Below are 15,224 nucleotides of genomic sequence, written 5' to 3'. Positions count from 1 at the left end.
AGGAGGTGTGGTCGTACGTACATGGGAAAAAGTACTGTGGCTTCTTGTTTTTCCACAAAGAACTTGATTGGAGCCTTGGAGGTCAAGGGCGACAGGCTTCAATTATTCGGGTATAAAGTAAATGGAGAGTCGCACTCATTCCAGTCGGGATTAATTCTTTTCCAATTGGCCTAATACCAATAGTCAATACTCGCTTCACTTATTCGGGAATGGAGTTTTAGGTGCAGTTAGCGTGCTGTATCTACAATATGATGTATATAAATAAAATTTATGAGTATAATAAAATTATATAAGCATATATCATATAGCATAAAAAGTACATTAACTGAACAACCGTATAAAATTGCCAACCATATCTGTCCATAATATCAGTCCATAATCCCGCTTATTCGATCATGCTGTGGTAATATCAGGGTCTCTATGATAATTATACGTGTAGGGTGGAATGTGAATATTAGCAAAATATATGTAGATATTAAAACAATAAATGTAGATATTAACATAATAATATGTAAAAGGATTAAAAGAATTAAACCTTCTTGTACTTTATTTTCAGTTGCACTTCGCCCTCTTCAACTCAGTAAATAAGTACTTTACCCCTATTTTATGTTTTAGGGCAAAAGTATTGCTTCCATATTAATTATTATTTTATTTCTTTTTTTCTCATTTCTTGCTCTTTTTCTACTTATCCTTTTTCTTTATATTTTTAATTTTCCCCATGTGATCAACTACTTTGTTCTCTTTACTGTTATTATCTATATATTAATTTTAATCTTCTTAAAGTTATTATTCATTTATTTCTATATTTTTTACTTTTTGTTATTGGAAGTAGTACGTGTAATTATCATAAAATCTATGCTATAACAAAGTATATTATCTATGTGCATAGACTACTTTATATATTATTTAAACCAATATGTATAAAATTTAGAATAAACTAATTTTTAAGAGCAATAGTAACAAATTAAAATTATAACAACATAGTGGTTAATAAACTATATATAAAAAAGTAAATAAATATATTAGTAACCTTAATTTTTTTGGATATACATTTAAATATTAAGTAATTTAAAGTTCAAGTTTGCTAATATCTTTTTAAATAGTCAAATTGTTGATTGTAATGGGCATATATTAGTTTTCCATGCTATACAATTTAGCTTGAATTTTCTAATAGTGTAAATAAATAAAATTATAAGTAAAGACAATTACAATATTAAAATTAGCATACAAATTAGTAATACTAATACGAAAGTGAAACAAATAGTGACATAGGAGAAGTGAAAAAAAAAAAGTAAAAGAAGAAAAAAATAAAAAAATAAAAGAACATAGTGAAAAAGGAAAAATAAGGGAATGAATAAACAAGAAAGAAACAAAACAAAATGGTAAGGGCACTTTTGTCTTGAAATATCAAATAGAGGGGTTAAGTGCTCATTTAATGAGTTCAAGGGGGCAAAGCACAACTAAGGGTAGAGTTTAAGGGTGGTTTAGTACATTTAACCCATTGTAAAAATACAATAAGTTTTTTCATTTCTTGAATTTTGTGCCTTAAAAATTTTGTCATGTTCTTATATGTTATTATGTTAATATTTACATTTATTGTTTTCGAGTCTACATTTATATGCTACTTCCTACAACTATATGGTGCAATTGCCATTAGCGATGGTAGAGGTCCCTAATCCTTGCTAGGGATTTTAAGGAGCAGATTAGCCAAATACAATCTTTTTCTTCTCTTTCTTAAAAGTGCAGATTTGATTCACTAAGGTGCACACTTTCGCAAACAACATGCAGTATCCATGAAATAGCGTCTAATTTTGTGAATTTGGTGTGAAGTTTTAATACTCCTATTGCTAGGGCGTGGGTCTACTACAAGTACAGAGTTGATTTGATTGTCCATCTCACAAGAAAGTTTATAATTAATTTAACCAATTTTAACGACCCTTTATTATATAATACTATGGTTTGCTTCTCCACTAAGCACTTGCCTGATTAAGTAATGGCCTAACAATTTAATATACTTGATACCCACTTCCACCAACATACCCACCATAATTACAGCAACTTTAAAAACAACTTTTGTGATATAAATCTTACTGTAGAATCATTAGGTTTTATAAAAGACCAAATTATTCAGATGATCACTGAACTTTTGGAATCATTGAGATTTTATCACTGAACTATTAAAAGTTTGATTTTAACCACTGAATTATCCAAAGTTTAAATTTCAAGTCATTCCATCAAATTTAATCCTTAACTATGCCTCTTTCTTTTGTCTCGTGAATCGTGCGAACACTCAAATATGTTATATTTAACGATTAAATTTAAGGGAATGACTCAATATCTAAATTTTAGACAATTCAGTGATTAAAACCAGATTTTTAGTTGTTCAATGGTCAAAACTCAACGATTCTAAAAATTTGATGGTCATCCAGATAATTTGCTCTTTATAAAATTACAAGCTTTTTACTATGTGAGTCTATAACCATGGATGAGCGCTCTTACATACTAATATTAAACTTCTATTTACGCTACATCATTCAATGCCTCATATAATTACAATTAATTTAATTGCAATTACACAGTACAATGAAAAATACTAGACAACTTGCAAAGAGTATATATATTCATTGAGACCGAATTCATTTCATCCGACAAGGCAAAGTGATTCCATCTTAGTTTAGGAATGAAACTTAGTAATTGATAATGTGAATGGAAGACAATAACAAGCTCTCAATTCATCGATCCTTTTGTTTTCTTCTGAACGAGCTTCTTTCATTTTCTTTTCCCCTTGACAATATGCATCGATTTCTTTTGACATTTTCCAAAATCTTTCTTTAGCAATTTCATAAGCTTTCTCATTTTTAAAGGCTTTTGTCTTCAATTGCATACATGGATAGGATAAACTTTTGGAACGGAAATTGATTCTTGCCTTTGACACTACTTTCACTAGAAACTCTTACATCTCTTATTTTAGCTGTCTTCATCCACCTCTTCAATGTATATTCATTAGATATAATTAGAATATTCTGAGTCACCAACATCTTTACTGCATAAAACAAAAAAAATCGGCAATTTGAAATTTCGTACAACTACATGAAATGAAATTTCTAGATAAATTATAAGTTACAAGATGGTAGGAAATCTTGGCATATAATATAACTCTGTAAATTACTAGATTTCCTAATTCACCATCAATTTGCCATATACGTTCCATCCCTATGCATAATTCGTCCTTCTATTTCTCATAAACCTATGTCTATGCATACTTGTTGCATGCCATAAGATCTTCCAAGGAATGGTCTTCCCCCGTGCACTTTTGACTTCCTACGTGCACTTTGACTTCCTATGAAATCTAATACAAATTCATCATAAAGACAATCATCTACTAGTCTCTAAAAGTGTTCAAAAAATTCAAGTAAACCATGTTTTTAACTTATATAATTCTTTACAACATCCTTCACGGTCTCACTTTGTTTTGTTGTAAATCAACACAGAAAGTTTCTCTTTCACGAGCAAACTTTTGAAAGCTTGCAAAAATAGCAATTAGATGAATTACTGCATTTTAATAGGTGTGCCAGATGTATAATTGGTGATATCTCGTCTCGTCAGCCACTGAGAAGCTAATATTGTTGCCGTTCTTCAGTCTTGATATGTAAAAATAGTGCTCAATATTTTTGGAGAAATATTACTTGGGGAAATATTTCTATATTTTTCATTCGTTCACAATGATTCAATGCCTATCTATACAATATATAAAAGGGCAAGTAGTGGCAATTGGTGTAAACATTATCTATTATTTATTGAACTTACAATTTTACAGTTTGAAGAACTAATTTTTTACCGTAATCACCTAATCACATTTGCCAACCTAACCCCTCATAACTACCCTAAGTATCACAACTATCAAATTATCTCTTTTTTTGGGTTGAAGAAAAAATTACTCATAAACTAAAGTTTGTTAATAACAAATTCTTATAAAATTTATTTGTGCAAAAATAAAATTTACAAATTCATGAAAAGTAATAATTATTTCTAAATTACACACGCATTGAGTGTGCCTTAACACTAATACTATGTTTACAATGAGATAAGACACATTGAATCTAAACCAATTTAAATTAGTAACTAATCTAATCTAGTCTAATCTAATCCTTGATTGAAATCTAATTTGAAATTCCAAAAATTTTTACAAATATTTTCAACATTTATAAGAGTTGCCAGTAACAATCCAAAGATGTATGACATTTGTTGCGGAAGCAATTCTTGATACAATATGCAAACACGAAACTTGGGTTCAATGGGAGACGCTAGATCGTTACGTTTATGAATAACAGTTATATTCCAAATTAGTGTGAAAGACGGAAAAAGAGTATTTAATATATAAAAAAGGGCCTGAAATTTGCCCGGTTTAAGTTTTCGGACTAAGTTTGGATTCTTGACTTATGTATTAGGGCTTTTTGATGAATGTGTTTTGGTTTTTCTCGATAACAAAACACTTGTAGGAGATTTCAACAAATAGCAGGTATTTTATCAAATTTGCACTGTATGTAGTTGCCTTTCTGGTGGTTGGACTTCGATGTGGAGTAACATAAATTGATCGACATGGTGAAAATCTTGAATCCATATGAACTTCAAAATGTGTTGTGGGCTTAATTTAATTTTGACTATTAAATATTAGAAAAGATAATAAGAAAAAAGAATATGTAGATTCTTAATGTGATGAATTATTTTCTCAAATTGATGAAATGCTATGAATAAGTCAATAAACATATGCAAAAAAAAGGAAGAAAATGCTTCATTAAAAATTTGAAGAGGAATTTTAAACGAGTATTTTTTAAATAAACATGTCTCCATAGACGGCCTCCCCAGAGAAAATTTTCCAATAAGAGTATTTTTGAAAGGTTTTACTGTTCACGCAAAATGCTAAGGAGACAAAAATCAATGCAGGTTCACCCTAAACTGAAAGAGAGGAAATAGATTTATTTAAAACATCAGCAAATATTTTCTGGAGAAAAGAGGGCTGCCCTCTAGGTGACTCGAAGAGAACTACAGAGAACCTGTGTATTCAAGAGCGGAAAAAATATTCATTAGAATTTATAGAGTAGGGGGAAAAAATTTAAAGTACAAGTCTTAGAATTTTCCTTAAAAGGATTTTTGGACAATTAATTGTGTACGAAACAAAAAAGCATGAATGGAAAATCATGAAAAATAAGGAAATCCCATAGAACTTCAAAAGAAAAGGAATCCAAAAAAAATTACTTTCAAAGAAAATGAAAAGTAAAGTATGTATGTTTTCACATAAAGAAATGCTATATGATAAACTTAGCGACCAAAACACAGAAAAATGTGTTATTAAAACCAATGAAAAATTGTTAATCAATGCCGTTGCAATCAAAGAAAGGCACAATCAAACAAAATAAATGGATGCTTAAATTGAACTGGCTCTAGGCCATCATTCTACAAGTAATACAAAAGGAGAGAAATAGAATAGGAAGTTAGATATTCACGTGCATAGCACATGCTCTTTTCCATTTACGCATATGTATAATAAGCCAATAGGTTCAAGTGAATTTAAAAAAAAAAAAAAAAAATTAACATTTGCTTGCAAGTTGAAACAACTTCTTCTGCAAATTGACTTAACTTTGGTGGACATAAGCCTGTGCTTCTTACAGGCAGAAGAAAGATTGATCACTCATCATCTAGCCAAAAGAAAATGCAGTTCATCAGACCGATTAAAACCAATACATTCTATCGAAATCCATACAGCATAAACAGTTTAGCCTATAAATGGCTTGGACAAAATACAAGTTCACACATTAGTAACATAATATATACAATACAACTCCAGATGGTCTGCAACCAACAAAGTAACTCTATATCCCAAAAGCCAGTGGAGACCTATATCTTTCAGTTGAGTTGTGACCTATATCCAGCTGCGTTATGACCCTTGGATCAAGTTCATTGTAGAGGTCACTCTTGCGGAGCCTCTCAAAGTAAGAAGTCAGCAGTCCATTCTCCCTTGCGATTTTAGAGCGAATCCAACCAGAATGGTTTCTTGGTGCACCAGTCACTACAACAATGGTTTTATCATTAGCAAAGTTAGCCAGAGGGACCATTGTCTCAGGTTCAGTGGCAGATGAGGCATCAACCAGGAAAATGTGACTGAAGTGTCCCGCCTTTACTCCTTCACTATGCAGCTTAAAACTGCTCATGAAGGTGGATAAAATTATCTTAAATTTTCCTAGTTCTTCGAGCGATGGACAAGAAAAGCACTCTGCTTGGCTCTCGTAAAGACAAGAGGGTAGTATATCTACAGGAATGCCGTCCAGCTCCCTGAATGCAGCATTGGCCCTAAACATATCAGAGTCCGAGATCTCTTTCTTGAGGCCTCTCATGAGCAGATCGCATGTTTTGTTTATAGGTGCACACAGGAGAATCTTTTTTGATGGATCAAGGCGAAGAATCTGAAGTGCTGCTTCTACAATTACCACTCCAGTCCTTGATAAATGATCTCTTTCAATACACATTGGTCCCTCCACAAGATAGGGAGGCGCACCCTGAAGCCTCAATATTTGATGAACAACAAAGTTAGCTTTCTGATATCTGTTGTCCACATACTGTGTAGAAAGAACTACATTTTCTGGTGGTAAATCAGGAAAGAGAAAGTTCCTGAATAAAGCAGATGATACAGCTGCAATTGCTTGGTGAGCCCTTTTTAAACAAACTCTATTAAATGAAAATTTCACATCATATTTGCACTCCGAGCGATGCTGAGAGTAAAAACTTTCTCCAAATTCAGCTAATACAAGGTTGCTCTTCACCACACGATAAATGACACCCTATAGCAAAGTAAACATGATTTCAGCAAAAAGTATGACCAGATGAACATCAGCAATTTGATGAGACAAGTGAACAGATCTTCAATCCAAGTACTACTTCAGAACATATTTTCCCTGATCTAAACTTCAGATTATCAAATTCGAGTAGCTTTCTAGTTTATTTCCATAACACCACCTGGTTGAGGAACAACTAAGATGTGGAGTTGTATAATGTCTCAGAACTGGGGTGGATACAATACCTAGCACTGCACTAAGATTCATTTGAATTGGAGTCTCTTTCCTTTATGAAAGATGATTTCCTTCCCTCAACTATTAAAAGATCCCTACTGCTCTTTCCTTTGGCATCTTAGCTATTGAAGGAAGTTACTGAATTCACTTGAGGTTCTTGTGAAAATTGTCAAGGAGTTGCTTTAGAAACATGACAAATTATTTAGCATTCTGAAATGGTCAAGTAGGCTGCTGAAGGATCATACTTTTGTCTAAACAAGGGTTGTTTACATATATAATTGACTCACACCGTAGATAAATGTAGTTGTATACTTAAAACGTGTTTTTTCGTTTCAATCTAACCCCAACTAGAAAGAAGCTACTTACTCAAAGCTCCCATTTAGAAATTTTGAGAAACTACTTACCCTATGCAGTCAAAATTTTCACCACAACATTAGAGGAGTTTTAAAAGTTTAACCTGAAATGGCTCAATTTTCCTGCCACAAGGCTGTACGGAAACAAAATCTCTTGATAACAAAAATGGCCTCCTTTCAGGTATCTTGTCAAATTCAAACGCGACAAAGGTCTTTTCATCTTTCTGGTCAGATTCCTTCAAGGTGTTATGTTTTCCTTTTCTCGTGAATATTGATGCTTCATGAAACTCCAGATTGACATTCTTCATCTCAAATCCATCCCATTTCTGTGAGATGATGCAAAAGTATACTGTATAAGCAAAATTGAATTCTTACAACACACGCTATATTTGACAAGCCCAAATTATAAAATGATTATCAATAATGTAACAACTACTTGATCAATAGAACACAAATGATTCTGCTCAGTGAGGTCCAAAAAGAAAATACAAGGTATGAATGGGAATTGTCTTCCATTATACTCATAAAGCATTAGGTTTCTTAAAGTTTTCCATCAGATCATTGTTTACCAACATTTGAGGAGAATGCCTTGAGAATAAGCATTCATAGATTATTACTGAATAGAAAGAATCAAATTCTGCCACAAATGGCAAAGTCACATTTTTAGTAGACACTTGATGTGTCAGAAATGAAGTTACTCCTCATAAATAGGCTTTCTTCGGAGTCTATAGCTTGCAGTTTTATCTCTACTTTCCAATCACCTGAGTGGTTTCAGGAAAAACAAACAATAAAACATACAAAAGAGTAATTGATGGCATATTGACACCTGAAGCACAAATTGACATAAAACTTGTGAAAGAGGAATTCCAGGAACAGAGTGAAGCCACAAAGAATTGTGTAACATGCAATACACATAAATAGCATTTTGGAAGATCTGAAAAAAATTATTGTGGATACGTGTGCATGTCAGAGGACTAAATATTTCTCTTGGAGCTTGGAAGTAGTTAAAACAGGAATAGAATAGATTTGCAGATAGGATATTCATTGATTCTCAATAATCCATCAATCCTTCAGTGTCCTGGTCTGCTGTAGTACATTATAAGAATCCTGCTTTGTACTTGCCTTGTGATTTGATCTTGACTATGTGTTTGTTCAACTTACAGTCAAAATTACAAGCATAAAATCTTGTAACAAACATAAGTTTGGGCAAGGTTGATCGGGAAAGTTTCATGTCCATTACATGCCTGAAAAATACTCTATACATCAAGCAAAATTGAAAGAGCAAAAGCCTCATCCTCCAAGTTTAAAAGGTGAATCAACCTACGGGTTGAAACCCGAGTATGCTGTCTAGTTGTGTACTAGAGAATGATGGCACCTGGAACTGTAAAAAGGCACCTTCATCAAGTATGTTACTAAACTATGCTAGAAGCAGATCAAATAAATTGGACAGATTGGTCAAATTAATATTTGAAGGGCCTCTTCAAGATTAGGTCTAATACTGAAAATGCTCAGGATATCCCTTCTGTGTACATGTATAGGAAAATAATCACCAGTTTTTGATAAACTTAGATCTCAGAAATGAAGTCACTATTCACCTCTATTGTTTTATAAGGTAAGTAAAAAGTGGAAGTATTCGACATAAACATACCCCATTCAGAAAGCAGGCATATATAAAAAAGTTTAACTCAGATGAAACAGAATTTTGCGCTCTAGCATAACTTTCATGCTGAATTATCAAAATTTTAATCATGAAGCCAGTTGCCAGCTGCCAACATATCCAAGAACAAGAAACAGAAACAAAAGTCCGATATTGTACCCTACTTTGAGATCCAAAAAACAAGCATGCCATGCTAAAAGGTCAAGAGTTCATTTACCATAATAACTCCATATTAACAAAAACTGTAATGTCTTCTTCAATTTTTTACAATTGACAGATCTGTTTTACAAGGCTTGTAAGCATTTATGCTCTTAAGAGTCCATTCAAAATGTATATGTGGATACATTGCATTTTTAAAGTCCATTTAAGTTTTACTCTTTGAGATGCATTTCATTCCGAAGGGAGTGCAACAACAGTCAAAACCAGAAAAAGTATTAAATAGCCATCTTTTCAGAATATCTATATTCAGTCTCTAAGCTTATGGGATGTGGAAGAAGCAGGATTTACAGCTAGATCAAAAAATAGTAGAAAAACTGCCGAATTCCATTACCTCAAGGTGACAGTCCTCAGCATACAACAAAGCCTGAAAGTAATCCATGTATGTTGACATAGACAAAGGCATTTTGAGGACTCCTGGTACAATGTCTTTCTCAATCAAAGCACTAATGTTCTCTGGAAATACATAAGTGGATGGCGCACCCTTATCTACCCAAATGTATTTAGTCTTTGTCTGGGGGCTGGTAGAGCTTGTAGATGCCAAAGACAGGACTGGCTTTGTTGACAAGGGAGGGGGTTTTTGAGAGCATGAGTCTGCAAGCGAAGGATAAGATGATGGTGAATCAGTTTTGACGGTTGAGTGGAGCTTCTCAGTGCCAGCTTCAGAAGGTGACAGCTTGGAGGACTGAAACGATTTATAAGATGCTGAAGATATACCAAAGGACGATTTCTGCCCACTTGTAATATTGGCATAAGTTTGAGGAATGGTGCCTTTGGAAGAAAATAAACCGTTTCGGTTCTGAGTAATTTCATTTGGATTCTTCAGGACTTCCCTAGGCTTGGCAGAAATGGAAGGTTGCTTGTCATAGAGTACAAAAGAAGGTGAAGCAGATTGAGATACAACTCTCAGATTCTTATCACCAATTCCAGTACCTGTAGAGCTAGTCATGGACTTACCAACCTCGTCTCTAGATAGCTTGCCTGGAACCAAATGTTCGTTAAAGTTTGACCCTGATTTGTTGGCATTGTAGACTTCATTGGTTCTAGAGTTAGCGGTTGTTTGTGCCAAAGAAGCGCGCGACCGTGAAAAAGAGTCACTATCTAGAGGTCTCTGAAAATCATAGTGTCTCTGGTTCAGGTTCTGTTGTTGATTGATGTCCCTTTCTTCATCTTTAATACCCAAAATTCGTTTCAAAATATCAATGAGGAACGACATCTTATCCCCAAATCTCAGTATTATCCTGCTCAGAAATGTAACAAATATTTAGTATGTCAAATAACAAGAGCAGAGTAAATGCCAGGTTGAATAAACTTAATCAGAACAAGAGTAAAACAAACCAAAAACCATATATTTGTCACCAGAAGCATATGCTGTACTGAAAGCAGTCCAAGTAAATAGTAAGAAATATGTGAACAGACATGTAACCAAATTAAGGAATTACGGTAGAACAGAGAAAGCATAAGCCGCCATCTGAGAGTATTGTCTCTGACCCTAAGCTGCAAGTATGACATGATAACAGCCTTGTATCACACCCTATGCACAAACACAGGAAGAAGGGAACAGATCCCTGGACACATTGCCAAAAAAACTCCTAATGCAAAATTTTTTATATGTGTATCTATGCCACAATATCTAACAAATAAGCTAAATCCCAGCATGCAATCCAAGTTGTGTTTGACTATCGGACAAAGCCTAGCCAAGTATGTGTGCTTGGCAAATCTACCAAAAATTGAAGAATCCTTGTCCCCCTCCTGAACAAATTGTGGTACTTCTAATTTTTAGCTGAACATTTATCTCAATCATTCATTTACTTGAAGGCAATTCATGAATGATTCATATCCATCAAATATTTAGTTGTTTACACTGAAGGAGTGCGATGTATACTATCTGTTAACCAGTAAAGGTGAGAAAATGCTGAGCACTAATTCCAAAAAACATGTAACAGAGTAGAATGGTTGGATAAGGGGTTTATTGACCTCCCGTTATCGATTGAGAGAACTCTTCAAAGTTCAAAGTTGGGAAAATTTTATAAATCTAAAAAAAAAAATAGTGGAGATTATTAAATATTTGGGAAGTATTGCACTATTACTAGGCTCCAAAGCAAAAGTACCAAGGCATATATAGCTTTTACTTTGGTAAAATACTTGGGTTAATTTCACTTTGCACCCTTTAACTATATCCAAACTCTCGCTTTGGTTCCTAAACTTTAAAATGGGACACTTTAGTCTTTCAACTATAAAATTTGTTCCACTTTAATTCCTAAAGTGTATAACTTATACTCCTTTAGTCCTTAAAATATAAAATTATTTCTATTATAGTCCCTAAAGTATATCCACTTAAGTCTAAAATCTGTTCTGCTTCCTCAATGATTTTAATTAAATGGGACAAAATTTATAGTATATGGACTAAAGTGTCTCATTTTACAGTTTAGGAATCAAAGAGAGAATTTTGGTATAGTTAAAGGGTGCAAAGAGGAATTAAACCATATTAACTTAGCTAAACATGCCTGAACTTTATGTGGTCAAAACTGTGTCAGAATATTTGTTAACGTGGACAGGATTAGGATCCTCTCAGTTTAGGTAGTGAAAAAAGACACCATTTACCTAGGAAAAATAAAATTCACAAACTATGTTGAAGAATTACTACACTTTTCTTCTTTTGCTTTTTCTGTTGAGCAATTTTACTACATACTTAGTGTAAGTTATATGGAGAAGCAATTAAATGAACAATATTTTGCCATTCAACATGTAATTTTAAGATTGACCACAATTCTTCCAGCTTCTACACATATCCACATGTTACAAACAGATCTTGTGTACGATGACCAACTCAATAAATATAATTGATGGTCTGCCCAGATAACTGAGGTACGAATGGATGAACAAGTTATGGAGGAAAATAAATATAGAATCCAATTCCACATGTTGCCCCTCCAAGAAGGCAAAAGTCTCAATTTTCCCCTAAGAATTATAAAATTCTTACTATTTGCATTATGAATTTTTAACTCAAGAAAATATTTAGATTCTAATCCTTAACCTTGCAAATCGCTTCTTTTGGTAAATGAGTTTTTTGGGTGTTTATTTAAAATTTTATTGTAATTTACTGTAGAAATTATAGGAAATATTTTTGAATCGGATAAATTTTTGGATATTTTGAATTGTATAGTTTAAAAATTTTAAGAAATTTTTTGAGATTACTGTACATAAAGTTATTAAAAAATATGTAAAAGTGGTCAAACACTTGTTTGCCAAACAAGCTATAGTTTTTCCTCCCTTTAAAAAACTACTTTGAAACTGTGTCCCTGCTCTCCAGTCTTCAAAATATGACTTTGTCTTCCTAAAAACTTCATCGTTATACGTTGACAGACCACTCACATCTTGTATACTAATTATTTGCACATGCATGCAAGAATTTACATAGTATATAGTCATCTCCCAATGCATATGAGTACATAAAAACGACTCTACTAGCTAGAATAAAAATATCAAAGAATTGAGGTCAGGTCCATTAATCAAAGTTAACAAGCTTTATACCACAGAGAAACGTGCAAAAGAACTATCTGAACTCTGAAAACTCACCTAAAGATTCCTCAGTGAAGATGATCGCTTCTGATCACAAATCTACAACCATGTTGAAAACGTAAAGCCCAGATCCATACATATTACATATCTTCTCCAAGGGAAAAGAAAGAAAAAAAAAAAGATGTTGAAAGGATTAACAGCAGAAACTTGGTTGCTTTTGCTCAAGTGGAGGGATCCAAGAGAGAGTTGAAGCTATGTAGCGTGAATTTTACCCAAAAAGCTATGTACTGTCAGCACTGAAGAGTGAAGATAACGACGTGACGAAAAGATTGGTTTCTGAAAGGACATTTTGTGCAGATGTAGGCAGTCGCAGGTAGAGAAAGCGTAGTGGTCGTACATGGGAACTCGGTCTACTTTCTTTCCCACGAAGAAATCTCAAAGGTGACCAGCATTAAGTATTCAGCACATGAATCGAGAATCGAACTCATTATAGTCGGGATTAATTGACCTCAACTGATGCCAGTTTGTTTGGATAGAGAGAATTTGGTTTGCAAAATTTATCCTCACAAATCCCAATCACCTTTTTATCTTCCCAATCACCTTTTTATCTCACATACATCACATCACAAAAAATGTTCTTTTACTGGATTTGGTACCGCAAGGATGATAGCCAAGATTTTTTTTTTTTTTTGGCAAAAAATGGGGTGGTTCTCAAACTTTCAATTTTATGCATTTTTAGTCCTCCAATTAATAAGTACGTATATATTAGGTTTAATTAATAAAAATATGTAGTTGTAATCTTTCTGTCCAATTTGACTATTAAGACAGACAGGAAACACATCACACATTGCTCACATGACATTTATTTTGGAATAATTACAAAAAACTCCCTAGAGGTTTCTAAAAATTTCACTTAGCTCCCCTAATGTTTGGAAAATTACACCTACTTCCCTTGATTTGATAGTTTTAATAACAAAACCTTAAAATAATATTGATTTGGTCACATTTTTAAATGAATTTTCAAAAATACCCTTGTGCAATGAGTTTTAATTTACTTCCCTATACAACTATAAAATTATCTAGTATAATTATAAGAAAAACGTGCCAAATTTTTCATATTCGTACCTACTATTGATAAACGGCAATAATAATAATTTTATCATTAGGATAGGATACTTTTGATGGTATTTTATTACGGATTTAAATTTATAAGATGAAAAAAAAATGTTGAAATACTTCACGTTTATGAATTTTTCGAATAGTTGGATTATCATAATTTAATAGTGATTTTGGACCATTTTCTTTTGATTTATTGTTAATTTTAATACCAAAAAATAGAAAATAATGATCAGCAAAAACATTGGATTGCATATAAATTAACTCATCAAAAAAATCACTAATTGGACATTTGATTGCAATAGAAACTAGAGATAATAGTGATAGTTTTACAGTTTTATTGGAAAAAAAGTAAAAAAAAAAAAAAGGAATAAGAAGGAAAAAGAATAATAAATAATTTTAAAAGTCATTCTAAATATAAACATACCAAACAAGGAAATTTTATTAAATATTCAAGGGTAGTATTGTCATTTTAAACGATAAGGGAGGTATGTGTAATTTTTAAAATATCAAGGAAGCTAAATGAAATTGTTAAAAACCTTAAGGGAGGTTTCTGAAATAATCCCTTTATTTTTTGTATCATTTTTGTATTTTCCCGTCTATCTTAACAATCAAATTAGACGGAAGGACTATGACTACACATTTTTATTAATTGAAGGACTACATTTACACACTTATTAGTTGGAGAACCAAAAGTGTGCAAAGTTGAAGGTTTGAGAACCACCGCGGTTTTTTGCCCTTTTTTTTTTTTACTATTGCCGCCTCTTTCTACGTCTACTTCTACTCCTATTTTTAATATAGCTTATAATAGAAGTGATTCAACAGAGTCACGGAAAATCAATGAAAATTAAACCACCATCAGATTAACGGATGCAAAGCATCTACATGAATATAAGCAAAGCCACATTGATAGCCAAGATTTAGCTTAAAAAAAAAATGTATAAGGTTCAGATTTTATTTTGTACATTATTTTTCACATCATGTGTAAATCCCACAAAATTTTATTTTATAATTATACATTGTGCAAAATGAGTTGTATTGTGTATAAATTGAGTTACATCATATACAAAATGCACAAAATCGATCCGAATAGTTTCGCTATTCACTGTTCATGCCCCGAATCCCTCTTTCACTTGTTCGACCAATTTGTGGGGATGTCAGTGTTGCTACAACTGTCACTCTGCGCACGAGGTTGTGTAGATATTACCAAAACAAATACAAACGGTAAAACAATGAATATAGATATTAATATAACAAAATTTTTTCATTTCTTAAAATTTGTGTCTAAAAATTTAT

General features: G+C 32.6%; 1 protein-coding gene across 1 annotated transcript; it reads right to left on the bottom strand.

The window, feature by feature from the left end:
• Positions 1–5,671: 5,671 nt before the first annotated feature.
• LOC113753613 (probable RNA helicase SDE3) lies at positions 5,672–13,014 on the bottom strand. Its single transcript, XM_027297809.1, has 4 exons — positions 12,870–13,014; positions 9,625–10,531; positions 7,522–7,743; positions 5,672–6,836 (listed from the first exon to the last, which is right to left on the bottom strand). Exons 2-4 carry the CDS (start codon positions 10,504–10,506, stop codon positions 5,871–5,873), a joined length of 2,070 nt encoding a protein of 689 aa, XP_027153610.1. The 5' UTR covers positions 10,507–10,531; positions 12,870–13,014; the 3' UTR covers positions 5,672–5,870.
• Between the last annotated feature and the right edge of the window lie 2,210 nt (positions 13,015–15,224).

Source organism: Coffea eugenioides, chromosome 11 (assembly GCF_003713205.1).
Source record: "Coffea eugenioides isolate CCC68of chromosome 11, Ceug_1.0, whole genome shotgun sequence".
NCBI classification, from domain to species: Eukaryota; Viridiplantae; Streptophyta; class Magnoliopsida; order Gentianales; family Rubiaceae; genus Coffea; species Coffea eugenioides.
The sequence above is the reverse complement of the archived record's forward strand: the minus strand, read 5'-3'. Positions and strand labels throughout refer to the sequence as shown.